Consider the following 26,889-nt stretch of genomic DNA (forward strand, 5'->3'; position numbering starts at 1 on the left):
TCGGAGCACACCGGAAGTTGGTGTGTTCTAAGATTCTGCCGCTTCCGGTTCCTGAATTGCGAACTCACCGGGCCTGTGCAGAGGAGTAAAGATGTCGTCTGTGTGGGATGAAGCAGAGGTGAGGGGAGGCGGCGGGGTGATGGAGGACGGGGGGGCTGTGCTGTAGAGGGAGGTTGCATAGCCATGTGGGACTACAAGCACCAGCAATGCTGGCAGGGTGTGCTGGGACTGTTGGTTCCTCTGTAGATCTCCCCCATCGATCTAAATGATGTGGGGGCTGTTTTCCTATGGGCCCCACTATTCTATCACATTCTCCCCATGGAGCCCACTATTGACCCCAAAACTATGGGGCCACTATTCCACTGTGTCAGCAATGATTTGGTGGCTTTGCTGCTCTGGGCCGCTATCTTACCACCCTCAATAGTTTTCTGGCTGAACTCTCTTCCAGCAGCCAGAGAAATGACTTCTTATTTAATATATGGAGTGTGGAGGAGTCGGATCCTCTGTCAGGTGTTTATCTCTGTCTGTGTCCCCATTGGGAAAGTTTTTCCCTCACTTCCTGTGTGGGTGACCCCGGCCATGTCCTGACATTGGGGATATTCCAGAGAGAGAAGTGCGGGGGAGTCTCTCCAATGAGTCCCCCGAACAGCATTACCCCCCCCCCCCCGGCTATACAAGTTTGGATCCCCCCCCCCCCCCCCCCCACTGTATACAGAACATAAAGAGACCCTGTCACCACCTGATCACATGGCAGGGACGCTCCCTGTAAAATATCACAGGGGGGGGGGGAGAATTAATTGACCACCATGTCTGTGGAAAAGAGAAATCGCCACTCTAGGATACTAATCAGAAAGTCTCCTCACCTGATCCAAAGTCACGGTTGCTGGCAGTGCATGGAATGATGCAAAATGAAAGAACAACGTTCTGGACCGCCGCACTCCAAAAATAAATTGCTTTTATTTTAAAATAAAAAAACACACATTTGATTGGGTTCACAGCTGCTATCCTTTTTGTCATGTGACCTATAGTTGTATATATACTGGACATCCACATTCTATGTTGTAAGCTATGAATAAGCACTAAAGTTTGGTGTGAAACGCGTCAGCTTTTTACCCCGTTTGCTGTGGCATGCCTTTTGTGTGTTTTTTGATTTTACCATGTCTGTGGAGTTGGGGGAACCAGGATGTGAACTACGGACCCCAGTGCTGCAAGACACATGCACTAATCTGCCCATTATACTCCAGGAAGAGTCGATTCCTTAACACGCCCCCCCCCCCCTTACAAATCAAAGCCCTCTCCTCCTCTGGGGTCTGTTTTTCTCTGTGCTGGCCCAGCTCCTCCACCCCTACTTTCAGATCCCTACATAACCTTTTATATAGCCAAGGGGAATACTACAAAGCAGTGGTTCCCAGCCACTGAGCCCTGATCTCTCTCCCTTCCTCTGAGCAGTGGCTTCCTGTCCTCCATGAATGGATGAGAACTCCCAAAGATCTGTGTTGGAATGGCAGCCAATCAGGATCCCGAGAGCAGTGCAGAGCCACACCCCCTCCCCTCCCAAATCATTGAGGTTTGTATGACAGTGGCCCCAGAGCAGCATAGTCCCAATATACCTCCCCACCCATTGTTATTGTTCAGGGGGGGGGGGGGGCGGTATTTTGTGGACTCTGGGGCTGCTGTGGTAAGATAGCGGCCCAGAGCAGTAAAGCCACCAAATCATTGCTGACACAGTGGAATAGTGGCCCCATAGTTTTGGGGTCAATAGTGGGCTCCATGGGGAGAATGTGATAGAATCAATGATTTGGTGGCTATTCTCTCTATTTCACTGACTTCACTGTTTTGGGCAGTTGTTCTACCCCGGGGGCAACTTACCTACTGACACCAATGTTTTAGGGAGATTTTTTTTCCCCTAGGTTTCGTTATTCCACTGACAGCAATGATCTCCGAGTGACTATTTTTTTCCCTGTAGCCTCTATTACACCGACATAAAGTATTTAGGGGGGCAGCCGTCCGTTTTTCTCATTGTGTGTTTTAGGCAAAAGTTTGGGAACCCCTAATCTGCTGCGTAGTGTGGTACCTAAAAACAAATTCAATTTTCAGGGTACAGTCAGGTGGGCCTTCCCCATTTATAGTGTTTGAAAGATCTAAAGATTGCACAGACTGTTCTTATTGTCAGGAGATCTTGCAAAATATGTTCCCTTATTATGAGGTACTTGAGATAACCGGGTGATGCACACAGTGATTTCTTTTTGTTCAACTTGTAGGCTGAATCAAAATAATATGACAGATTCCCCCATCCGTGCTATATAGCAGCGGTCATCAACCCTGTCCTCAGGGCCCACTAACAGGCCAGGTTTTATGTATTACCTTGGGGAGATGCAGACTAGAATTCTGCAATCGCTGAGCAGCAAATGATATCAGCTGTCATGTATTTCAGTTATATTGCAAACCTGGCCTGTTAGTGGGCCCTGAGGACAGGGATGCTGACCACTGCTCTACAGTGCAGACTGAAAAATCTCCTGCTGTGGCAATTGTATTCTGACTGGTGAAGCCAGCGCCTGTCAGAATACCTGAACAGCGGCTGCATTTCATTGGATGCCGTTGCAGTTTGGCTGACAATTGTCTACCCAGGTCCAGATGTTGGGCTGTATGTGGCTAATAGTGTATTTCATCCGGTTCTTCATTAACTGGATACAATTCATAGCTACTTGATAGACCATTGGTGGAGCCTAAAACTACAATGTTGACGTGCTATAACTTATTACTTGCCATTGTTCATCTTATTATTGTCCTTTTTTTTTTTTTTTTTGTGTGTATAAGGGTTAGTCTAGCCTTCGAATGTATGATCAAATAGACAGGAAGCGATTGAAGATCTCCCCGAGGGATGGGGGCAGAAAATAAATGACTAGCAGAGATGTTGACCCTTCACTTATACTATTTGAAGCTAAAATTAAGAGAGTTGGGCTTAATTCTAACTAACCACACATGTGTTGGGGGAAAAAATAACTATCCACAGAATTAATTAGTGTCTGTGTGTAGTATTATTATTATTATTATTGTTCTTTTCATTTTTTAGCAAGATGGAGTTGGACAAGAGGTTCTTAAAATGTCCACAGAAGAGATTATCCAGAGGACACGGCTCCTGGACAGTGAAATAAAGGTAGGAGTCACACTTCTATAAAACCACTTTATATATATATATATATATATATATATATATATATATATATATATATATATATATATATATATATATATATATATATATATATATATATATATATATATATATATATATAATATTTTTTTTATTTATTGTGGAAAAGAATTCCAGATCCTGTGCTCTATAATATACAGTATAAAAAAAAAATCTGCAAGACAGGCATAATGAGCTAGTATGCATTGCATACTATCTCATTATAAAATATATTCCTTAGATTGAAGCGGGTCCCGCTGTGACTGGCGACATGTCTCCTGGAGTTATTTCCAGGTTTGCGGGCTCCGGCGCTGTGATTGGCTGGAGCTGCGATGTCGGCGCTCCTACGCATGCGGGCAGGACCTGCCAGTCACGGCACGGCTCCTAAAGAACCGGCACGAGTGGGCCATTTCTTCAGTGCGCATGTGCCGGTGATGTCAGCACATGCGGACACAGTGAATATCTCCTAAACCGTGCAGGAGATACCTGTAGATAAAAGTGGTGTAACAGGGTTTACAAACACTTTTTAAAGTGACTGTAAACCCCAGATTTTCTCCCACTATCCTGGTGCACACCACCATCAATCAGTTTGCAAAGATGGAAACATTTTAGAATTGTATGAATACCCTTTTTAATCCGTGTGTGTGTGTGTGTGTGTGTGTGTCTGTTTGTCACACGACCACTTATTTTATTCTGCTCTGTATGGCCCAGTTTGGGGTTGGGACTAAAAGTGGATGTAAGCTCTCACATATACCCAGTGAAGTGAACAGCCTCAGATGAAATACATCTCCCTACATAGGTATATCTGCTGTCTGCAGCTTGCTATATTCTTTAGAATTCTAACATCGGGTTAGGATTTTTACTTCCTCATTCAACAGTAGGAGTGGATTCTTGGCTTAGACTGGGAGACAGCTGATTGGTGGAAAGGGACACCCCCCCCCCCTCCACATAGGTAGAGTAAGGAAGGAATGTGAAGAGCTGTGACAAGGCAAGCTCTCTGCTAATCTATTTTTCTTTATCGTACATCACGGGACACAGAGCGGCATTCATTACTATATGGGTTATATGGAGTACCTTCAGGTGTAGACACTGGCAATCTCAAACAGGAAATGCCCCTCCCTATATAACCCCCTCCCATAGGAGGAGTACCTCAGTTTTTACGCCAGTGTCTTAGGTGTTAGTCATGGTTTAGCTTGCCTCCGCATCCTTGGGATTAGGTGAGCTACCGGTTCTGTCCAAAAAAGCCTCAGCGCTAAAGTGGTCAGTAACCGGACCCCAAACCCTTGGGGTATAGCCCATAATGCTTTTCTTTTTAGAGAGCTGGACCCTGGGCCCAGAACTTAGAAACCTTTGGGTACCTAAAGTTTTCTGTTGCCAGGGTGCTATATGGGCCCAGGACAGTGGATCCTTCATAGGAACCCAGGGCCTGAAGGTCTAGACATCCCCACGGAGATGGGGGAAGATTGGGCCTCTTGCTTGGCAAAGTCCTGCGGCATGGAGCAGGTAAGTGAGGGGAAAACTTGCGGAACTTGGTTCTTAGCAGGTTTTTTCTGGGGGGTCACAGGGGACATGCCTAAAGTTATGCACTGCATCTGGCAAACTAGTCACATATCATAAAGATAGGATGGCTCTCTATGTATTATTCCCCATAAGATGTGACCTCCCTTGTAGTGTTGGAAAAGCATTGAGTGGGGCCTGTGTTATATAAAAATATATGTGTGTGTCAGAGAGCTTTGCTTACCTGCAGGCCTCCAGGCGATGCTCCATTCAGTCTTCCTCCTCAGAGCCTGCAAGCAGGCAAAACGCTGACCTCCTCATGGTTCCAGGCTGCAGGCTGCAGTTTGCTGGAACAGAGAGGTCCCTTCCTCCCAAAATCCCCCCCCCTGTCGGGAGGGGCATTTCCTGTTTGAGGTTGCTGGGGGGGAAGGGCGGGTCAGTGGCTTAAAGGAAGGGGCGGCCCTTCCTTGTTTGTTCCATCAATACTTTGGAACTGAGGAGAAAGACCAGAGCGGCAGCACGGGGCGCCGAGGACACACAGTGGCCAGAAAGGATATTGCAGTCTTCAGAGGACTGTTTTGTCAAGCCTAGAAATAGGCTGTTTCTTTTCCATCTCATAGTTTTTCTTTGCAATACTACTCAGGGGGACAGAATGTTTTTTCTTTCCTGGATTTGAAACAAAAACGAAAAAAAAAAAAAAAAAAGTCATCTAGGGGAGAGGAAGCATTTTTTTTTATCCCCCAAACAGGTGTTTGGACAATTAACTTTTATAGTTCCAAATACCAATAGGTAGCAGGTGTACCTCGGTATTGTACCATGGTATGCCGCTGTTTTCCCTACAGGGAGCCTTGGGGCCATCGGGATCTGGGGCTGGAGCTGACGCGGGTCAGTCCAACCCTAAGATGGTCACGGAGGAGGTATTACTCACCTCTTTAAAAGAGATGAGAAAAGCATGGGAAAAATGATATCCGCAGCTATGCGGGGCAGTAAGCGGAATAGATCTCCGTCGCCCGAGCGCGGACCCTCAGAAGAGGAGGTCCTTTCCTCAGGGGAATTGGACGACCTCTTGGACACGGACCAAGTAGGTTCAGGGATCGAAGACCCGGATACAGAGGAGTCTGGGGCAGTCTCCCTGAGGGAGAGCTGGTGGATTCAAGGATTGTTGGACTTGGTCCATAGGACATTCAACTTGCCAGTACCAGATCTCCAGGTATCGACGGTTTCAGCTTTGGGCTCACTGAGGGCGCCTCAAAGCAATGCTGTGTTTCCGATCCATCCTCTATTAGAGGGAGTTTTGTTCCAAGATTGGAACAAGCCAGATAAGATCTTCTTACCACCTAAAAGGTTCTCTGTCCTATATCCTATGGAAGAAAAATTTTCCAAAAGATGGGCTACTCCTGCAGTGGACGCAGCCATCTCATGTGTTAACAGATCGTTAACATGCCCTGTAGAAAACATACAGGTGTTCAAGGATCCAGTTGATAAGCGCTTGGAAGCACTACTTAAGAACTCCTTCACTACTGCAGGGGCAGTAGTACAGCCAGCTGTGGCTGCGATTGGGGTCGCTCAAGCATTATCGGATCAATTTAAGCAGATGCTTAAACTTATTCCGGCCCAGCAGGCAGAAAAATTTTCGGATGTCCCTAAGGCCATATGTTTTACGGTAGACGCAATCAAGGATTCTATCCAGCAAGCGTCACGTTTATCGTTATCCCTTATCCATATGAGAAGACTCTTATGGTTAAAAAGCTGGGAGGCTGAGCCCCCATGCAAGAAGCTCCTGGTAGGGTTCCCCTTCCATGGAGGACGACTCTTCGGAGAAGACCTAGATAAATACATTCAGACCATTTCAAACGGCAAGAGTACTCTCTTGCCAACTAAGAAGAAGGTTCAGGGACCTGCGTTTAAACGACAGTATTCCCCTGGGCAGGGGCCCTCTAATGCCAAGCAGTATTGACGGCCTCCTGCAAAAGCAAACTTCGGCTTCAACAGCAGATCACAAGGACAGGCTGTTAGAGGCAAAAGGCAGTGGTTTCGCAAACCAGCAAAACCAGCCCCCAAGCCAACCTTATGAAGGGGCGCCCCCACCCACGAAGGTGGGGGGAAGGCTGCGACTCTTTTCAGAGATTTGGGAAGCCAGCATTCCCGACGAGTGGGTACGGTCTTCCGTGGCCACAGGCTACAAATTAGATTTCCTAAGGTTTCCTCCTCCTCATTTCCAGAAGTCGAGGATTCCAAACGATCCGGAAAAGGGAGCCGCATTAAGATCGGCATTAGATCATCTACTTTCCCAGGAAGTAATAGTAGAGGTACCAGTCCTGGAACAGGGGCTGGGTTTCTACTCCAACCTATTCATCATCCCAAAATCCAATGGAGATGTCAGGCCAATTTTGGATCTAAAGATGGTAAATGCATATCTAAAGATCCGCTCATTTCGGATGGAATCCGTGCGGTCAGCAGCTGCCACACTCCAGAAGGACGACTTCATGGCGTCCATAGACATAAAGGATGCCTACCTTCATGTTCCAATTTATCAGCCACATCAAAGATATCTACGCTTCATGGTGGCTTCGCGTCACTTCCAATTCGTGGCGCTTCCCTTCGGGTTGGCTACGGCCCCCCGGGTGTTCACGAAGGTCCTAGCTCCAATCCTAGCCAAACTAAGGATCCAAGGGGTCACGATCCTAGCATACCTGGACGACCTCCTAGTCATAGATCACTCGTCTCCCGGCTTGGAGCGAGCAGTGGCCCTCACGGTCCAATACCTCGAGAGGTTCGGCTGTGTCCTAAATCGAGAAAAGTCAGCTTTCCAGCCCACAAAGCAGTTGGAATATCTCGGCATGAGATTAGACACAGAACAACAAGGATTGTTCCTACCTCTGAGGAAGGTAAAAGCCATCAAGGAATTAATCCTACTGGTTCTAAGCAAGAAAGAACCGACTATTCGCCTATGTATGAGGTTACTAGGCAAGATGGTGGCCACATTCGAGGCGGTACCATACGCCCAGAGCCACACTCGCATCCTACAGGCAGCCATCCTGTCAGCATGGAGCAGAAGGCCACAGGCCTTGGATATCCCGTTGCCGCTCTCATCAAGAGTCCGACAAAGTCTGTGTTGGTGGTTAGACCCTCAGAATCTACTGAAGGGGAGGTCTTTCAGCCCAGTGGCTTGGAAGATAGTGACCACAGACGCCAGCCTGACGGGCTGGGGAGCAATTTTGGATGGTTGCACTCGCCAAGGTACTTGGGCAAAGCCAGAGAAGCAGTTGCCCATCAACATCTTGGAGCTCAGAGCTGCTCGACTAGCCCTCAGGGCTTGGACGTCAAAATTGCAGGGGTTCCCGGTGAGAATTCAATCAGACAATGCCACGGCCGTGGCACACATAAATCACCAAGGGGGGAACCAGGAGTCAAGCCGCTCAGAGAGAGGTGAGCTTGATTCTTCTATGGGCAGAGGCTCATGTGCCCTGCATATCGGCAATATTCATTCCAGGAGTGGACAACTTTCAGGCGGACTTCTTAAGCCGCCAGACTCTATGGCCGGGGGAATGGTCTCTGCATCCACTAGTCTTTCAAGCACTCTGCCAAAGATGGGGAGTGCCGGACGTGGATATCATGGCATCGAGACTCAACAAGAAACTAGACAGGTTCATGTCCCGCTCAAGGGATCCGATGGCCTGCGGAACCGATGCGTTGGTTTGCCCTTGGCATCAGTTCAAACTTCTTTATGCGTTTCCCCCGCTCCAGTTACTACCCCGCCTGCTGCGCAGGATCCGGGTGGAGCACATACCAGTCATCCTGGTAGCTCCAGCATGGCCCAGAAGGGCATGGTACTCACTAATCTTAAGGATGGTAGTGGGAGACCCTTGGACTCTTCCTCTACGGCCAGACCTGCTATCGCAAGGTCCGATCCTCCACCCTGCCTTACGGCATCTAAAATTGACGGCCTGGAAGCTGAATCCCTGATTCTCAGGGGTAGAGGTCTGTCTCAGAAAGTAATCTCTACCCTAATCAGAGCCAGGAAACCGGTCTCTAGGGTGATTTATTACAGGGTCTGGAAGGCCTATGTAGGCTGGTGTGAGTCCAAGCGATGGCTTTCTCGCAAAATTACCATCGATAGAGTATTAAGTTTTCTCCAGCTAGGAGTGGATAAAGGATTGGCATTAAGCACAATCAAAGGACAGATTTCTGCTCTGTCAGTGTGGTTTCAGCGGCCGCTGGCCACCCACTCGCTGGTTAAGACCTTCCTTCAAGGGGTCTTACGTATTAGACCTCCAGTTAAATCCCCGCTTTGTCCGTGGGATTTAAATCTTGTTCTGTCAAGTTTACAGAAACAACCGTTTGAGCCGTTGGCTGATATTCCTTTGGTTCTACTGACAAGGAAGTTAGTATTTTTGGTTGCCATAGTTTCCGCAAGAAGAGTTTCGGAGCTGGCAGCCTTATCCTGTAAGGAACCATATCTTGTTTTTCATAAGGACAGGGTCGTTCTCCGCCCTCATCCTTCCTTCCTACCGAAGGTCATATCCAGTTTTCATTTGAACCAGGATTTGGTATTACCATCCTTCTTCCCTAAACCTACTTCCAGAAAGGAAGGGTTGCTGCATACCTTGGATATTGTCAGGGCCATGAAGGCCTATCTTAAAGCTACAAAGAAGATCCGGAAGACAGATGTGCTGTTCATTCTACCGGATGGGCCCAAGAAGGGGCAGGCAGCTGCAAAGTCCACCATTTCTAGGTGGATTAAGCAATTAATCACTCAGGCCTACGGCTTGAAAGGGTTGCCTCCTCCAGTATCATTAAAGGCTCATTCTACTAGAGCCATGGGCGCCTCCTGGGCAGCACACCACCAGATCTCTATGGCTCAAGTTTGCAAGGCGGCAACCTGGTCTTCTGTCCACACGTTTACAAAATTCTACAAGTTGGACGTAAGAAGGAATACTGATACTGCCTTCGGGCAGGCAGTGCTGCAGGCTGCAGTTTGAGACCCTCGGATTCCGGGGGCTCCTCTTGTTCGAGTTAATTTTAAAAATTTTATTTTTCTCAACTAAGTTGGATTTATTATGATTTGAGTATATCTCTAAATTAAATCCTTTTGTCTTGGAGATGTTCTCCCTCCCCTCATTGTAAGCATTGCTTTGGGACATCCCATATAGTAATGAATGCCGCTCTGTGTCCCGTGATGTACGATAAAGAAAAAGAGATTTTTAATACAGCTTACCTGTAAAATCTTTTTCTTGGAGTACATCACGGGACACAGAGCTCCCACCCCTCTTTTTTGAGGACCATTTTGGGAGGCATACTGCTTGCTACAAAACTGAGGTACTCCTCCTATGGGAGGGGGTTATATAGGGAGGGGCATTTCCTGTTTGAGATTGCCAGTGTCTACACCTGAAGGTACTCCATATAACCCATATAGTAATGAATGCCGCTCTGTGTCCCGTGATGTACTCCAAGAAAAAGATTTTACAGGTAAGCTGTATTAAAAATCTCTTTATAGCAACCTCCCACAACACAAATTTCAGGCTGGTTGGAGAACTTATCATGCTGATAACGGAACAACGAAGCAGACATGGGACTTAGTGCTTTGGGGAGAGGTAAGTATACACTACAGATATATGTGCTTGGGTCAAATTTTGTGAATCAGGTTTACATCCACTTTAAACCTGGAACACACATTATGTTTTTTTATTTTTTTTCCTCAGGCTGAACGGGAAAAAAAAACCTGACAGATCGCTGTACTAACTAAGCAATGTTAGTGCAGTGATCTTTCCTGCTGGTCCTTTGTGTTCTGACAGAGGAACTCCCAAACTCGCTAGAACACACTGATCTGAGCTCAGACATTGATTGCTAAGCACTGATCGGATGTTGATTCTCCTGCATGTCCTTAGACCGGCTTCTGATCGGACAGCTGCACACATGGTTTAATTGTGGTCTGGTCCCGCTGAACCAGACGATATTCGGACTGTGTGTACCCAGCTTAAACCTCAACATGTCACTAGCGCCCCTCCCGGCCATGATGCAGAACGGAGTGAAGTTGTGCACCCTGCAGGTTTGCTACTATGACTTGGGTGGCTGGGACAATTATGCCCACACAGTAAGCCATTTATAGTTATTTTTTTTAAGCTGTGCTGTCTGTAACCTGTTGAGGATAAATCCCCCTCGTAAAACAAGTGTCCCCAAGTTTCCTCTCGCTACTTGTTCAAGGGGCATTCTTTATATCGGGGTGTCACTTAAAGAGAAAGGAGACCTTTAACTGAAGGGGACATATCTAATAAAGCCTGACTCTAGCCTATGTGACTGTATACAAGAGCTTGATTATTTCATGTTTTTCTCCTCCACACCAAAATAAGGGCTCTTCTATTATACAGATGACATATTTTGTCCAAGTAATGAATTATTTGACTGCATTTCAGATCATGAAGAGCGAGGTTTTGCGAGTCACTCACGAGTTGCAAGCCATGAAAGATAAAATTAAAGAAAATAGTGAGAAAATCAAAGTGAATAAAACTCTTCCCTATTTGGTATCCAACGTCATTGAGGTGAGTGTCTAATCGTTTTCTTTCCCAACAGGTTTAAATAATGTGCCAGTGTGAAAGTAAAATTCAGGTGGTACAAGCATATCCCTCCTATTGCATATTGATGCAGCTGCTGTAAGTGTTGTATCATAGTAGCATTAGCTGCGTCTTCCACCGACGTTTCAGGAGAAGCTTTGTATCTTTATTTGTAAATATTAAAGCTTCTTCTGACTGAGGTGTAGAGATGAGAGCGCCTCAGCCAGTTGGAGGAAGCCTTGTAATGCACCTTGTGATGGTGTGGCAATGAGACAGCACTGATCCTGAATTTAGAGCAATGTTGCCACTCACTTGTGTAAGCTGTGCCTCCTCCCTCGCACTACGGTGAGTTGAACACCTTCATGCCATCTGTATGCAAATATGCTGCTCCATTGGACTGGGCATTTTTTGGCATGAAGGCTGCATATTTGTGTATCTCCCTTGTTTTGGGAGCGTGCTGTACGGCGCACTCCCAGCACAGAGACCAGTGTCTCGGGGAGAGCATCGGGCCCTGTACTAATGGTCAAGAACCAAAACTCCCGATTCCAAGTCACCTGAATGCTGTAATAGCCTCTGATTGGCTATCACAATGATCAGTCACTCTGAAGCCCCTGTTTTTTACTTTTTCTGTGAATGGAGGAGAGGGGTACTTAAAGCGGGGGTTCACCCAAAAAATTTTTTTTTTAAATTGCATCTATCAGAGCCTGCATAGTAAGGACATTACATTTCGGGGGGTCATTTTTAATTTTTCTCTGTACATATCTTTATATCCTGATGTTGTCCAGGGCTTCCGGGTTCCGATGACTGCGGGACTGGGCGTTCCTATTCTTCCGTTCGATGATTGACGGCTTGTGAAACAGGTGACCTGTCGCACAACGCGCGTCACCAGATGTCTGGAAATTGCTGCGAGTCAGCACTATACGGCGACTGCGCAGTCAGCTCTACACGGCGGGCGCAGGTGCCCGTATAGTGCTGATTTGCAGCTCTGCAATTTCCGGAAATCTGGGGACGCGTTTGTGCGGCAGGTCACCTGTTTCACAAGCTGTCAATCATCGAACAGAAGAATTGGAACGCCCAGTCCCGCAGTCATTGGAACCCTAGGATAGGCTGGGATAGGAACGCCCAGTCCCGGAGACATCAGAACGCGGAAGCCCTGGACAAAATCAGGATATAAAGGTAAGTGCAGAGAAAAAAAAAAACATGCCGAAATGAAATGTTCTTACTATGCTGGCTCTAATGTAAAAAAAATCGTTTTTCGGGTGAACCTCCACTTTAATATCGCTCTCATTAATTAATTAATAGTGTGCAATAAAATAAAATCCCCAAAAAATAACTATCAAGGTTTGATCTAGGTCAGTGTCGGGGTTAGTGTTTGGGCCAAGGTCTGTATTGTATTTTTAATTTTTTAATTAGTATTGGTGTGTTTTTTTTTTTTTTTTTGGGTAGGATAAAAAAAGCAAAATGCGCACATTTTGGGATACATGGTATCGCTGCGATCATCAGGAGCAGAATTTATTTTGAGTAGTTCTTTGGTGGTAGGTTATGGTAGTAGCAAGAAATTTACAGCTACATTTAAAAAAAAATATATATATATATATATATATATATATATATATATATATATATTCAGGAGATCATTACCATTTACCACCAAATAAAAGCCAAACTTGTCCTGAAAAAAAACAAGGTATCCAAAGTAGTTTTTGATGATATGTACAGTTTTACTAACTTGCATCAAAGTTGTAAAATTGTGCTTGGGCATTGTGATTTGTTTTACCCTTAGGCATGAAGGATTTAAAAAAAAAAAAAGGTTGCAGAGGCATAGCTATTAGCATTGCTTATTCTCAAGTCTGTGCTTTAGACTGTAGCTTGACAATCAGTACCTGGCTGCAGCTAGTCCTTCCCACTGTTTTCTGGATTGACAGTACTACCTCTGTTATTAAAACCCTCCCAATTCGCATGTCAGGGAGGGGGGGGAGTGCATGACACGCAAATGAAGGAGGAATGGGCCAGTCGGAGGAGGTTTTTAAAACCTTCATAGGACTCTTATGACTGCTGCTAAGGTATTGAGACAATCGGATAATTGACTAACGGCTCTGTCAGTGTCTTTGGCATTTGACCCTTCCATAGTGTCTGATGTCTGTTTCTTCCTCTGTGTGCTGTGGTTCTGTCCTTCTGGCCCTTTTTTGTCACTGCTGAGCCCTCTAGTGCCTTAGGGGTTTGAGAATGGAAGAACGGTGTGTAGACACAGGTATACAACATTCCTGGAAGTGTTGAAGGCCCAATAGTCTTACAGAGGTTACAATGCTGTCCCTAAGGGAGGGTTGGAGATGAAGGCCATACAAACCCTGTATGGCCTTCAATGTCTTGTTCTCTATTTTTCTCTGTATGTAAAAATCCTGCCGCCTCTGTTTTTTTCAGCTGCTTGATGTGGACCCCAATGACCAGGAGGAAGACGGTGCCAACATTGATTTAGATTCCCAGAGAAAGGGAAAGTGTGCCGTTATTAAAACATCCACTCGACAGGTAAAATGCGCAATTCCTATATACTGTTTTTTGCTGTATAAGTTTACATTAAATGTCAAAAAAATTTACAGTGCAAGTTTTGTGTGCAACTCCTAGTTATATGGGCATTAAAGTGTTGTTGAGCCCCCGTTCACACCAGTGCAACTTGGAAATCACGCTTTTTTTAGCTCGATTTCAAAGCCACATATTTGTACGATTTGTACTGCCGATTTCACTGCGGTTGTGACTTAAAGCGGGGGTTCGCCCCGAATTTTTTATTTTTTTAACATTAGATTGAGGCTAATTACGGGAAGCACAATCGGGTGTTTTTTTTTTTTTTTTTTTTTTTTTTATCAATGCAGTACTTACCGTTTTAGAGAGAGATGTTCTCCGCCGCTTCCGGGTATGGTCTTCGGGACTGGGCGTTCCTATTTGATTGACAGCCTTTCGACGGTCGCATACAGCGCGTCACGAGTTGCCGAACGTTGGTGCGGCTCTATACGGCACCTGCGCACCGACGTTCAGCTACTTTCGGAAACTCGTGACGCGCTGTATGCGACGGTCGGAAGGCTGTCAATCAAATAGGAACGCCCAGTCCCGCAGCCCATACCCGGAAGCCACGGAGAACATCGATCTCTAAAACGGTAAGTACTGCATTGATTTAAAAAAAAAAAAACACCCGATTGTGCTTCCCACAATTAGCCTCAATCTAATGTTAAAAATAGATTTTTTGGATGAACCTCCACTTTAACAGAAGTCGATGCAAGTTGCAGTGAAATCTGAAAAAAGTAGCGCAGGAACCTTTGTTCAAAGTCACCGTGACATGAGTCGCCATGTTTGACCGTTTCTTTGCCAGCAACCAGGTATGTCTTTCCATGCGATTTGGAACCATCAAATCACACTGGTGTGAACGGGGGCTTAATGTCACATGTGGCCTGTTTTGCTTTGCCTTGTAAATGGGGGTGTTAAATCAGATGTTGCAATACTTGCAGAGACACTGTTTACTTTTGCCACCCCACCTATCTAAATTATTGTAGGGGGGTATGATATTTGACTCGCATTTTCCCTGTGTTCTGTGGAACGGGGGGATGAAATTATCGTACTCTGAAATCACAGAAAATGCTCGGTACAAGCAGACCCTGCAGCACAGTACTGGAAGCATATTCTCTGAGATTGAGTACTATAAATTCCCCAGATCTTGCCCAAAGGAGGATAATATCGCCCTCATGTAAGAGCCAATGGTGGAGCCGGGGGGAAAAGGTGAGCATAGTATGACATTTGCGTGAAACCCATTGACCCTTTTGTCCCCTGCTCCATCTGTCAACCACTTGTCGTATGAAGCTTCAATTAAAGGATTTTTGGAAGTGCAGCCATCCAGAATCATTTCCTTTTTATGAGTATAGTATATGTGTTTTTTTTTTTTTTTTTTTTGTTCTGTGGAGTTTTTTTTGTTTTGTTTTTTCAGCAGTTCAGCAAGGGGACAAATAAAATAGAAAAAGTGCAGCGCAAAACTCAAATATATAAATGATACTGGTATACTCAAACACCAATACCATAAGTGTGAATATGAATATGCAGAAAAAATGGGAAAAAAAAAAATATTAAAAATTAAATACAATTCAAACAAACAGTCCATAAGTGTCAGAAGATGAGTGAATTAAACGAAAATAAATCTCCACCACGTGACAATCCACCAAAATTTTGAAGTGATCCCTCCACCGTTGTAGATGGCTACTCTCACCTTCATATATGGACCACTGAGTTAACAGATGGTCAATAAAGCAAATCAAATAGGCAGGTCATGAACAGGAACCAGGCTGATGTATTAGATCCTCATAAGACAACCAAACCGCAAAGGACAGGTGCATGTAAAGAGATAATCACAGACTAAGTGCTCACTGTTGCAATGTGTGGATTTATTCTTTAAAAGAAGCAAAAGTCAGGCTACTCACATTTGGCCAGACAAAAAACGGCATGAAGTAACAATCTTTAGGAATGAACAGCAGATGAGCGACGTGATGTTTCAGGCTCCTAAATACACTTTTAATATCATCATTTTTTGATCTATATATTTGCGCTGATTGCACCCTGTTTTTTATATATTTCAGCAAGGGGACACACTGAATTTTAGGTGCAAGGTCCACTCAAAGGAGTCAAAGCCAAACTTATTTTTGCTTTGCATAGAATGGGAAAGATTAGAAGCTCTGTCATGTTTTTACTGCTATCCCCTTATTTACTGTCCTGTCTGGTTACAGTGGTGTAACCAGACAGAAATGGAGGAAAATTCTGCAGCCAGGGCTTAGTCCACAATATAACATTGACATGGATTCTGTTTTTTCTGACTCTGCTTAAAAAAATAAATTAAAAAAAATCAATGTGGAAAAAAGCAAGAGCATCTTCTTTCTTTTTTTTTTTTTCATCCGTTTTGCAATTTCAGACTTTTCCTGTCTGGTAAAATCACTGTTGCTGGGACAGTAGCCCCTGTAACAAAGCCCTTGATAGCAGGAAAAAATAATCTCTTAACTCTTGACTATGTTCACTAAAGCCTTTGCTGTAGTTAAAGTGTAAATTCAGCTTTACAAAAAATACCCTATGCTCTCTTTTATATGGGTAAGTAGTGCCGTCTTGTTCATTCTGGCCACTCATGCCCAGATGTACGCTCTCCTATTTCCTATGATGAGCTCAGCAGCTACAGAGTGGAAAGTACACAGTGTGCATATGCAGGACGTCGCTCCCTCCCTTGGCCCAAAAAAAGGGCAGTGGTCCCAACACCTGCTCTGTCCAGGTTATTGTAGTCATTAATACTTCATTTAATGTATTTTAAAAAAGGCAAGCAGTATAAGTACCGGTATTCTACCTGGTACCAGCCTCTGGAAATTTCTGTACAGCAGAGCTCATTTGGAAGGTAAAAAAAGTTCCCATAGTACAGGTTTCAACGGTTTGCCTGGATTTTGACTTTAACCATTTTTTTTTTTTCTGTTTTCGTGTAAAGTGAACCCCTGTTCTGATCTGGGGTTATCCATTCCATTTGACATGATGATGTTGTCTGTGCAGCAATTCTTTCTGTTTGAAGGAAAAAAATGGAGCTTCTGATTAACACTCTTCCTTTCACCAGACGTACTTCTTGCCTGTCATTGGGTTGGTTGATGCAGAAAAACTGAAACCTGGAGATTTGGTGGTACGTATTTTACATAGATATGTGCTGTATGTCTATTTTGAAGCCAAGAAATCCCCCTTGCTTCTAACTCCCTGTGTAAGCTGAAAACCCAGCCAGTGTTGTCAGCCCTCCCTAGTGCTCTTTTTTCAGAATACAAAATGCCTCCTCCTTACCTCTTCTCTATAGCATAAGTGTAAGATGTTCTGTAATCCAGCAGGTGAGAACTAGGCAGTGTTGACAACACTGCTTGGGATTTCAGTGCATCCGAGGCTAAGCCGTCGGCTCACAATGGAAGTTAAAGAGGAGGTAAACCCTGATGGGTTTTACTTAATCTTTATTTCCCTGCAAAGGTGAAGCATAATGGGCTACTATGCATCGCATCGTAGCCCATTATGTGTCGCTTACCTGAAACTGAAGCCTGTAATGTCACTGCTGTCTCCAATGGCAGCAAGAGTCCATCTTCACCCCTCCTCCTTCCCGGGGCTGCGAACTTAGGTTCTGTGACTGGCCGGAGTGGCGTGACTTTGCACATGCGCGCGGGAGCCACTGGTCACTGCATATATTCCTCCCTTTTATCCCTGGTATCCAGAGCCATGTGTCTCAACTGAAAAACTCGATGGTCGGAAGACATAGGACATATTTCTGAAGAGGAGTTGTCCACTGTCCTAGATAATGCACCCAAGGTGCCCGAGGTGCGATGTGAAGGATGGCACTCGCCTTCATATGCTATGGAAGTGTCCAAAATTGGTTCGCTCCTAGATGAAGGTGATCGATTCTATCGATATATAGAATCTTAATCTTACATTAGATCCTAAACGATACTTACTGGGCTGGTTAGATGAGGAACAACACACCCCTCGAACGTATTGCACAGAAGTGGCTCTCTGCAACACCCCCCTCCTTATGATGAGTCGGTTACAGCGGTTAACACAGTCTTTTTACAGGGAGAAAGTGGTTTACCAGCATAGGGGTAGCCCAACAAAATTTGATCAAATCTGGGTTGCATGATTAGACACCCCAGGACTTGCCTCATTGCACCTAGTTCACAATGAATCCTTGATAGAAGGCTTTCCTTAGGCTTGGTGTAATATGGTTCTAGATGCAGTTCTCCTGCTAAATATGGAATATCAACTCTTACAGGATTTCTCAATATTATTGAGTAATGTTGCTATATCTTTATGGTGCCTAGACATATAGAAGCTGTTTATCTGTTTTTTCACTTTTTTAGGTTCCCCCCCCCCCCTTTTTTTTTTTCTTCTTCTTTTTATTCTTTCTCTTGTTTGGAGGGGAGGAAGAGTGGAGAGAGAGAGGGATTGAGGTTTTTATGCATACCATTCTAAATATGTATTTCCAGCAATGAGAACAAGTTGTTTTATTCTGTATAATTCTGTGTACGAATTTAGTTCCTCTATCTCTTGTGTATGTTTGATGAATCTCAATAAAAAACAAGTACTGGTAAGTTACAGTATATTACAGTTTTGTTTTTGGGTTTATTTATGCTTTGTCACTTGGAGTAATATATTGAGGGCAAGATGCTGACATATGGATGTTGCAATCTTACTCATTGCTGAACCTATTATTTATAGTATGTAAAGGATTATTCCACCACCTCAGATTGGGAAATGGTTGTAGAATTCCCTTTTAATTATAATCTGGTCTCTGTTTCTTCAGGGTGTGAACAAGGACTCCTATCTTATCTTGGAGACCCTTCCTACAGAATATGACTCTCGTGTTAAAGCAATGGAGGTGGATGAAAGGCCTACTGAGCAATATAGTGATATCGGAGGACTGGATAAGCAGATTCAGGAAGTACGCCAGACCTTGCATTTATTTAGCCTTCATTTTTTTTCATTGCAATCTTCATTTTCAACATATAACTTTTTTTTTTTTTTTCACAAGAAATAACATATAACTTTTTATTCTTGCAGCTGGTAGAAGCTATTGTACTACCCATGAACCACAAGGAGAAATTTGAAAACCTGGGCATCCAGCCCCCTAAAGGTGTGCTCATGTACGGCCCTCCTGGCACAGGGAAAACCCTGCTGGCAAGAGCATGTGCAGCACAGACCAAGGTAGGTGGTAGTGGAGTAGCACTAGGACACAGTAAGTTTGGGAGGAACATGTGGTTGTGACACTTGCCTTTTGTCTTATAGGCTACATTCCTGAAGCTTGCCGGACCTCAGTTAGTTCAGATGTTTATCGGAGATGGAGCCAAGCTTGTCCGGGACGCCTTTGCTTTAGCCAAGGAGAAGGCACCGTCCATTATTTTCATTGATGAGTTGGATGCTATTGGAACAAAAAGGTTGGTTTTCTTGTTCAGCATAGAGTAGCAATGCATAGCCATGCTGAATTCAAATAACAGACTGCTTTTTAAAGGTGCAACCCAGAAATTACGACCCTAATTCTAAATAGGTTGAGACGCTGTGAGAAAACGACATAAAAACAGAAATCGATGGTTTACAAATCTCCTAAACCTATATTTTATTCACAATAGAAAATAGAAAACATATCAAGTGTTCAGATTGAGAATTTACTGTTTTTAAGAAAATAAGATCATTTTGAAATTTGATGGCGGCAGCACGTCCCATAAAAGTTGGGCCAGTGCAACAAATAATTGGCACTAACAAGTAGTACTGACCAGGAAGAGCTGGAGGAACATTTTATAACGAATTGGGTTAATGCAACAGTTCAGTAATATGATTGGGTATAAAAATAGAATCTTCGAGAGGCAGAGTGGCTAAGAAGTAAGGATTGGCTCGGGCGTGTTTGCAACCCCACGTGCCCGAGCCCGCCAGGAAGCTGACACTGCGCAGTGCTAATCACAGGCAGTGGGACATTTCCCGATCTGAGGCTGCACTGATCGGGAAGTTTCGGCTTCCTCTCGGGCACATGGGGGATTGTGAACACGCCCGAACCTATCACTTCTCAAAAGTAAACGTGTCCAGAGGTTCAACAATCTGTGAAAAAGCTGCATCTAAAAATTGTCCAACAATTGCAGAATGATGCTCAACATAAAACTGCAAAGACTTTAAATATTGCCTAGAGTACATATTATCCAAAAATTCCAAGAATCTGGAGAAATCTGTGTTCAAGCGACAAGGCCACATGTGATATCCTGACCCTCAGATGGCATTGCAATAAAAACGGGCATGACTCTGTGAAGGCCATCACTGCATGGGCTCGGGAATAATTCCAAAATGACGTTTTCCGTGCCATCCAAAAATGTAAGGTAAAGAAGCAATATCTGAACATGAAAGCGAAACAGCCCTCTTCTCTGGGCCAAAGCTCAATTAAAATGGTCTGTTGCAAACTGGAAAACTGTTCTGTGGTCAGACGAAATTCTTTTTGGCAACCATGGAAATTCTTTTTGGCAACCATGGACTGCACCTCTCCCGGACTAAAGAGAGGAACCATCCGGCTTATTGGTGCTCATGAAAAAAGCCTGCATCTCTGGTATTAGGGGTGCATTAGTGTGTAAAGAATGGGCAGCTTGCACATTTTTAAAGACACCATTAGTGCTGAAAGATGTATCCACATTTTAGAGCAGTATATGCTCCCATCCAGATGGCATCAGGACAATGCTAAACCGCATACTGCATCTGTGACAACAGCATGGCTTCCTAGTAGATGAGTCCAGTTACTTGCAATCCAGACGTTTCACCATTTGAAAATATTTTTGGCACATCTTGAAACGAAAAATACAGCAAAGAAGACCCTGGACTGAGCAGCTGAATTCCTATATTGGGCTAGAATAGGAAATATTTCTCTCCCAAAACTCCAGCAACTGGTCTCCTCAGTTCCCAGACATTTGCAGAGTGTTGTTGCGAGGGTATGTACACAAAGTTACATTTTCTTAGTGTAAACATTTATTATGTTTTCTAATTTCTGTTGTGAATAAAATGTGGGTGTGTGAGATTTGCAAAATCGCTTTATTCAAATCATTGTATTATATGTTTATGTAGATTTTACACACTGTCCCTACTTTTTTTTTTGAATTGGGGTTGTAGGTAAGCCAGGGGGCTGTTGGGGGTCCATGATTGATCTTAAAGAGGGGGTTCACCCGAATTTTTTTTTTTTTTTCCATTAGATTAAGGCTAATTGTGGGAAGCACAATCGGGTTTTTTTTTTTTTTTTTTTTTTTTTTTTTAAATCAATGCAGTACATTTTTAGAGATGGATGTTCTCCGCGGCTTCCGGGTATGGGCTACGGGACTGGGCGTTCCTATTTGACAGATTTCTAACAGTCGCATACAGCGTGTCATGAGTTGCCGAAAGAAGCCGAACGTCGGTGCGGCTCTATACGGTGCCTGCGCACCGACGTTCGGCTACTTTCGGCAACTCGTGATGCGATATATGCGACGGTCGGAAGTCTGTCAATCAAATGGGAACGCCCAGTCCCGCAGTCCATACCCGTAAGCGACGGAGAACATCCATCTCTAAAAAGGTAAGTACTGCATTGAGTTAAAAAAAAACACCCGATTGTGCTTCCCACAATTAGCCTCAATATAATGTTAAAAATTATTTTTTTGGGTGAACCCCCGCTTTAAGCCATAAATATGGGTGTACCATAAAACATGATCTAAAAGGTGAACCACAACTGTGCAGTTATATTTGGAGAATTTAGAAATTCTAGAAATTCTTCTTTTTGTTTTTACGGGAGTTCTTCATTAGGCAGCTCTCATAATAAAATAATGCAGCCTTTTTCTATGTTGTTTAAGTACATTATCTTATGAAGTGTTTTTGTAGGTTTATTGGCTTCTACCTAGCTTTGTTTTGGTGTGCATATACTGTATATGTCTGTATTCTAGCAATGTATGAACACTTAAAATCAACAATGTCATTTGTATTGGGTTTAAGGAGAGATTTTTATTTTGTCTTGCAGGTTTGACAGCGAGAAGGCTGGAGACAGAGAGGTACAGAGGACCATGTTGGAGCTCCTTAACCAGCTGGATGGTTTCCAGCCCAATACTCAAGTTAAGGTATGTACCCCTCTTCACTGTGCTGCAGACATTATTATTAATAAAGTGGTTGTAAAGGTTTCTTTTTGTCCCCTTCTGCATTCAATGCATGAAGGTAAAAAACCTTCAGTGTGCAGCACCCCCCTTTCTCTTACCGGAGACCCATCTAGATCCAGCAATGTGCACAAGAGCATTGGCTTTCCTGGGTATCACTCTCTCCTTGTTGGCTGAGACACAGTAGGGGAAAACCAGCTCCCGCTGCTGTCAATCATAGCCAGTGAAGCATGAGAAGGGGGCAAGCATGCACAAATCCCCCCCCCCCCCCATATTAAGCACTTGCTTCGTGGGGCACACAGCACGGGGGAGGGGCCAGGTGCGTAAGTGGGGGGACCGAGAAGAGGGGGATTGCACAGAGAAGGTATGACGTTTATTTATTTTAAAGAACGTTTAATAAAACTTTAAGGCTGGGTTCACACATGCCACAGCAGGAGGTCTGGTGTGTCCCTGTTAGTTTATATTCTGGGGATCCCTGTGATCAGGCAGGTGTGTTTAAAAAAAACAAAAAAAAAAAACGTTGCCTGCTGTTAGTATGCAACAGCAGAACTTTAATTTGGAACATTTAATCAGTGACTGTTTTTTATTTTACCCTGATGGATTATTAACCCTCTATGTTTTGCAGTCCCAAACTAGCCTGTAGATTTTATTAATTTTTCTCTTTTTTTTTCATATTTTCTTGCAGGTTATCGCTGCTACAAATCGAGTAGATATTCTAGACCCTGCATTGCTCCGGTCAGGGCGATTGGATCGCAAGATTGAATTTCCCATGCCCAATGAAGAGGCCCGTGCTCGAATCATGCAGATTCACTCCCGAAAGATGAATGTCAGGTATGAAAAAAAGAATACACTAAGGTTTGCTGTTTTTTTTTGCTTATGCCACTTATTACATTTTAGGTGCAGCCCCTAACTTGGATTCCTAAAGCGAAAGTAAAGTACACTTTGATTTTTACCTCCTGGTAAACCCACCATAAGGCTTAAAATGAATATCTCCTAAATGGGCACCATTTAGGAGACATTCACACTGGATGTAGCTGGTGACATCACCGGCTCAGGCACTCTGAAGATCCAGCATACCGCGCCGGACCTTCAGAGCACTGTGCCGTAAATTAAAGTTTCCATAACTGAACTGTATAAAGGTGTGGTAACCAGTAATTCTGACTGCCAAACATTTTAGCAGCTGATGGCCTAATAATGTGATGTAAAGAGATCAAGGTTTTACTGCAGATGGCCACGACTCCCATCAGATGAACTGTGGCTCATGGTGTGTCCAAGCAATGTTTCAAAATGCAATGTTCAAAAACAGGCCTCGATATTACTGCCTATTGCTTACAGTAATCTATCTGCCTGTCTACCACTGCCTGAGATGGAGCTATTGGATACAGCTAGAAGCGATTTAACATTTAATTGGTTTATTCCGGTCTCTTTTTCAGCCCCGATGTGAACTATGAAGAGCTTGCTCGCTGTACTGATGACTTCAATGGAGCACAGTGTAAAGCAGTCTGTGTAGAGGCGGTGAGTATAGTGTTGTTTGATTGTTTAAACAGGGGTCTCAACTTTTCAAACTAAGGGCCAGTTTATTGTTCTTCAGCCTCTAGGAGGGCCCGATTGTGGCCAACGGGGGCAAAAAAAGCCCCAGGCCCAGCATGGGTGAGAATAAATATAGGCATCATATATGGGCGTAAAATGAAGGATGGATGGCCGCACTCCAAACCAAACAGGTTGTCTTTATTTAAACGAACAGCAAAACATACCAGATCACAGCAACAGAAACAGGAGGATAACCGACGTTTCGCACTGACTTGGTGCTTATTCATGGCAGTGCACTGCCAGCACCCTTGGAATCCTACACCTGTGTATGACCCTATAGCAGACCCACCTTGAGCGGTGATTTTCCTTCTTCATAGGCATCATATAGTTTGGGATCAGTAGGATAAGGAGTAGTGGCCCTATTAGTAGGAGTAATTGTATCTCCTCATTGGTATCAGTGGGGAAAAAAAAGTCCTTGTTGGAGTCATTTGGAAGAATAGTGCCTCATATCGGTGGGAGGAATAAAGCCCTGAGGGCCGGATAAAGGCTAGCAAAGGGCCGCATTTGGCCCTTGGGCCGTAGTTTGGAGACCCCTGGTTTAAACCTCTGTTTAGTAGTTGTTCAACTTTTTTTTGTTTTTTTTTTTTGTTTACAGCTTAAAAATAAAAATTAAATTTTTCTTTAAATATATCAAAGAGATCAGAACAAATGAACATTTGCAAGGCTAGGTTCACATCTGTATGGGTGGTTCCCGCTGCTGGCCCGCACCTGTGCTCTTAGCCACAACCACCCGCACAGAAAAACGTAGGAGATGTGTGCGGGTGCCATTAATCCTAATGGCACGCGCTGGAAATCTCTCCTGTACTGGGAATCGCACTGCACTCGCCGCAATTCCAGAAATGGTGCAAGGACCTTTTTTTCCCTGCATTTCAGGAGAAACTGCAGGCTATTCTAATGAATGGGCTTCTGTGCCTGCACAAAACGTGTCTCGCAGATGAACCTGACTAAGGGGAATTTATAAAAACTGGAGCATGGCGATCCGCTTCTATCCTTCATTTTCAAAGCTTAAAGGGGTGTTCCAGCCTTTTTTCAAGTTTATTAAAAGTCAGCAGCTACAAAAAGTGTAGCTGCTGGCTTTTAATAAACAGGTGCTTTCCTGCTCCACGGTTCCAGCGACCGGCCGGCGTCTTCATTCCTAGTGTGGGCACCCGGCAGTGACAGCTTTCGGCTTCACGGCCGGGCACCCACTGCGCATGCGCGAGCGGCGCCGTCCGATTGGACAGGCGCTCGCCTACAGGGAGGGGCTGCAATAAGGCGATTAAGCTATTCGCCTTACCAGCCCCTCGGCGGAAGGAGGAAGTGGGACAGGAAGTCCCACTCCTGAAGCCCCCACTCCCCCCCCAAAAAAAAATTACATGGCATGTAAGGGGGTGAGGAGTGGATTAAGCGGAAGTTCCATTTTTAGGTGGAACTCCGCTTTAACTGAATAATCTAAAGCTAGAAGCTGATTGGTTGCAATGCACAGCTGCTGCAGATTTTATCTGCCCCAGTTTTAATAAAGTGTGTGTGTGTGTGTGGGTGGGGGGGACCTACCTTTTTAGTAGGTTTAGTTTTGTACTGTATATGTTTCTGCTCATTTTATGTATGCAGGCTTTACTTTCTAATGCATTTCATCTGGAAACGGACATAATTGTACAGATACTATCTCTACTATTGAGCCTTTTTTCTGGTGAAAAATATCTGAAAAGTTCCAGGTAGGGTTTAATTTTGTGCTCCTCGGGGACAAAGTTTTACTATGTCACTGAAATGTTTTGAAGTGGGGCTGCTTATCTTCTCTAGACTTTCCAGTGAAGAGTGAGCAATTATGAGTCAAGCACTGGTATGGGACAAGCCGTTCACAAGAGCTCTGCAAGTCTCTGGACTTAGGAGTGGGGTTTACTTATTGCTTGCAGGCTGCTGAGATCTTCAGAATGCTGCAGAGTGGTACTTGTGCATATTCACTGCAGCTCCCTTTTAAAATAGAAGAATGACTGACTCCTGCCTGGTCTGAACCCTCTCCTTTTCTCCCAAATTCTCTTCCCCTAGGGACCCTCATTTCTCCCCTCACTCTTATTCTCCTCCTTTTCCCCTTTTCTTCACTATTCTCTAAGTTTGATTCCCCAAACCCCCCCCCCCCCCCCCCCCCCAACATTTTTGGGCTATACTTTGTTTTGAATCACAGTAGTTCTCCTGTGACGGAGTCATCTGATAGTGGGCTTTAAGTTCAGGAATGATTCTGACAATATTGTCAGGATGCACCTGATAGTGCTCAGCCCCTTGCACAACTCTGAAGCTGACCCGTTCAGCATGGCTTGCAAATAACTTCTGTAATAGAAGTCAATGCCAGCCACTCAAAAGTCACCCCCCAAGTAGCACAGGAAGCTTTTTCTAAGTCGGAGCTTGGATTAGAACTGTTCCATTGTTCTGCATGGAGCGCGACTTGTCAGACAGCCAAGTTGCCTGACAGGTCACCCCAGTGTGAACCGGCACTTACAAAAAACTTGCATACAAAAAAAAACATGAAAGGCGATAAAAGAAATATACTGTAAAATAGGAAGCAACTTTTCAAGTGTAGTCACTGCATAAATGGGGACATATCTGGTTACACTAGGCTGATTACCCCAGTATTGTGCAGTACACTACAGTTATCTCTTTATTAGGCAGACTTCTGATTAAAGGACTCCTGTGCACTAAGCATGTATAAAAAGGTAGCGCTAAAATTGGGGTAATTTAATTAAATCTATTGGAATTGATGGATAACACCAGATGTGTGAGGCTACATGTATTGTTTGTGTAACTATGCAAGTACATTTTTGCTTTTTTTTAGTTGTATGTAAAATGACAAAACCTTTGGGGGGGGGGTTAATATTACTGTAATAACACCTTAGAAGGCTTTTTTGAATGGCTAATATAGCGAGGCAATCCTGTCTTCTCTAAATGAGTTGCAAATTGCACCCAGACTATTGAGATCTGACACTCTAAAATACAGAAGCCACTGCGCTTCACAATATTTCTCCAGTATTGTTGGAGTGCGAGATAAAGAAGGTGTCTGTTAAGGGACACAAACCTTCCTTTAGAACATTTCATGCCTGGGTTCCCTTTGTCACCTGATTACACCAGCATCACACTGCAGTCCTTATTGGTGCTAGTAAACCTGACCTGTGGCATTCTTTTTATTCCAATCCAGGGTATGATTGCTCTGCGCAGAGGAGCCACGGAACTGACACACGAAGATTATATGGAAGGCATCTTGGAAGTCCAGGCTAAGAAGAAGGCCAATTTGCAGTACTATGCGTAGAGCCCAGATGGGGGTGATCTGGTGGGAAAACTCACTACTTGTTGTGTCTGGACTGTTTTGCTTTATGTTACAGAAAGATAGAAATAAACCTCTTTTAGTTGTACAATC

The 26,889-nt window shown here is 44.3% G+C and overlaps 1 protein-coding gene across 1 annotated transcript; it reads left to right on the top strand.

Annotated features, from left to right (window-relative positions):
- Positions 1-26,889, top strand: PSMC3 (proteasome 26S subunit, ATPase 3). Its single transcript, XM_040328237.1, has 12 exons — positions 1-118; positions 3,074-3,157; positions 11,104-11,229; positions 13,663-13,767; positions 16,862-16,924; positions 18,575-18,712; positions 18,832-18,975; positions 19,057-19,205; positions 21,785-21,881; positions 22,600-22,745; positions 23,348-23,429; positions 26,671-26,889. Exons 1-12 carry the CDS (start codon positions 92-94, stop codon positions 26,779-26,781), a joined length of 1,272 nt encoding a protein of 423 aa, XP_040184171.1. The 5' UTR covers positions 1-91; the 3' UTR covers positions 26,782-26,889.

This window comes from Rana temporaria, chromosome 11 (assembly GCF_905171775.1).
Source record: "Rana temporaria chromosome 11, aRanTem1.1, whole genome shotgun sequence".
NCBI lineage: Eukaryota > Metazoa > Chordata > Amphibia > Anura > Ranidae > Rana > Rana temporaria.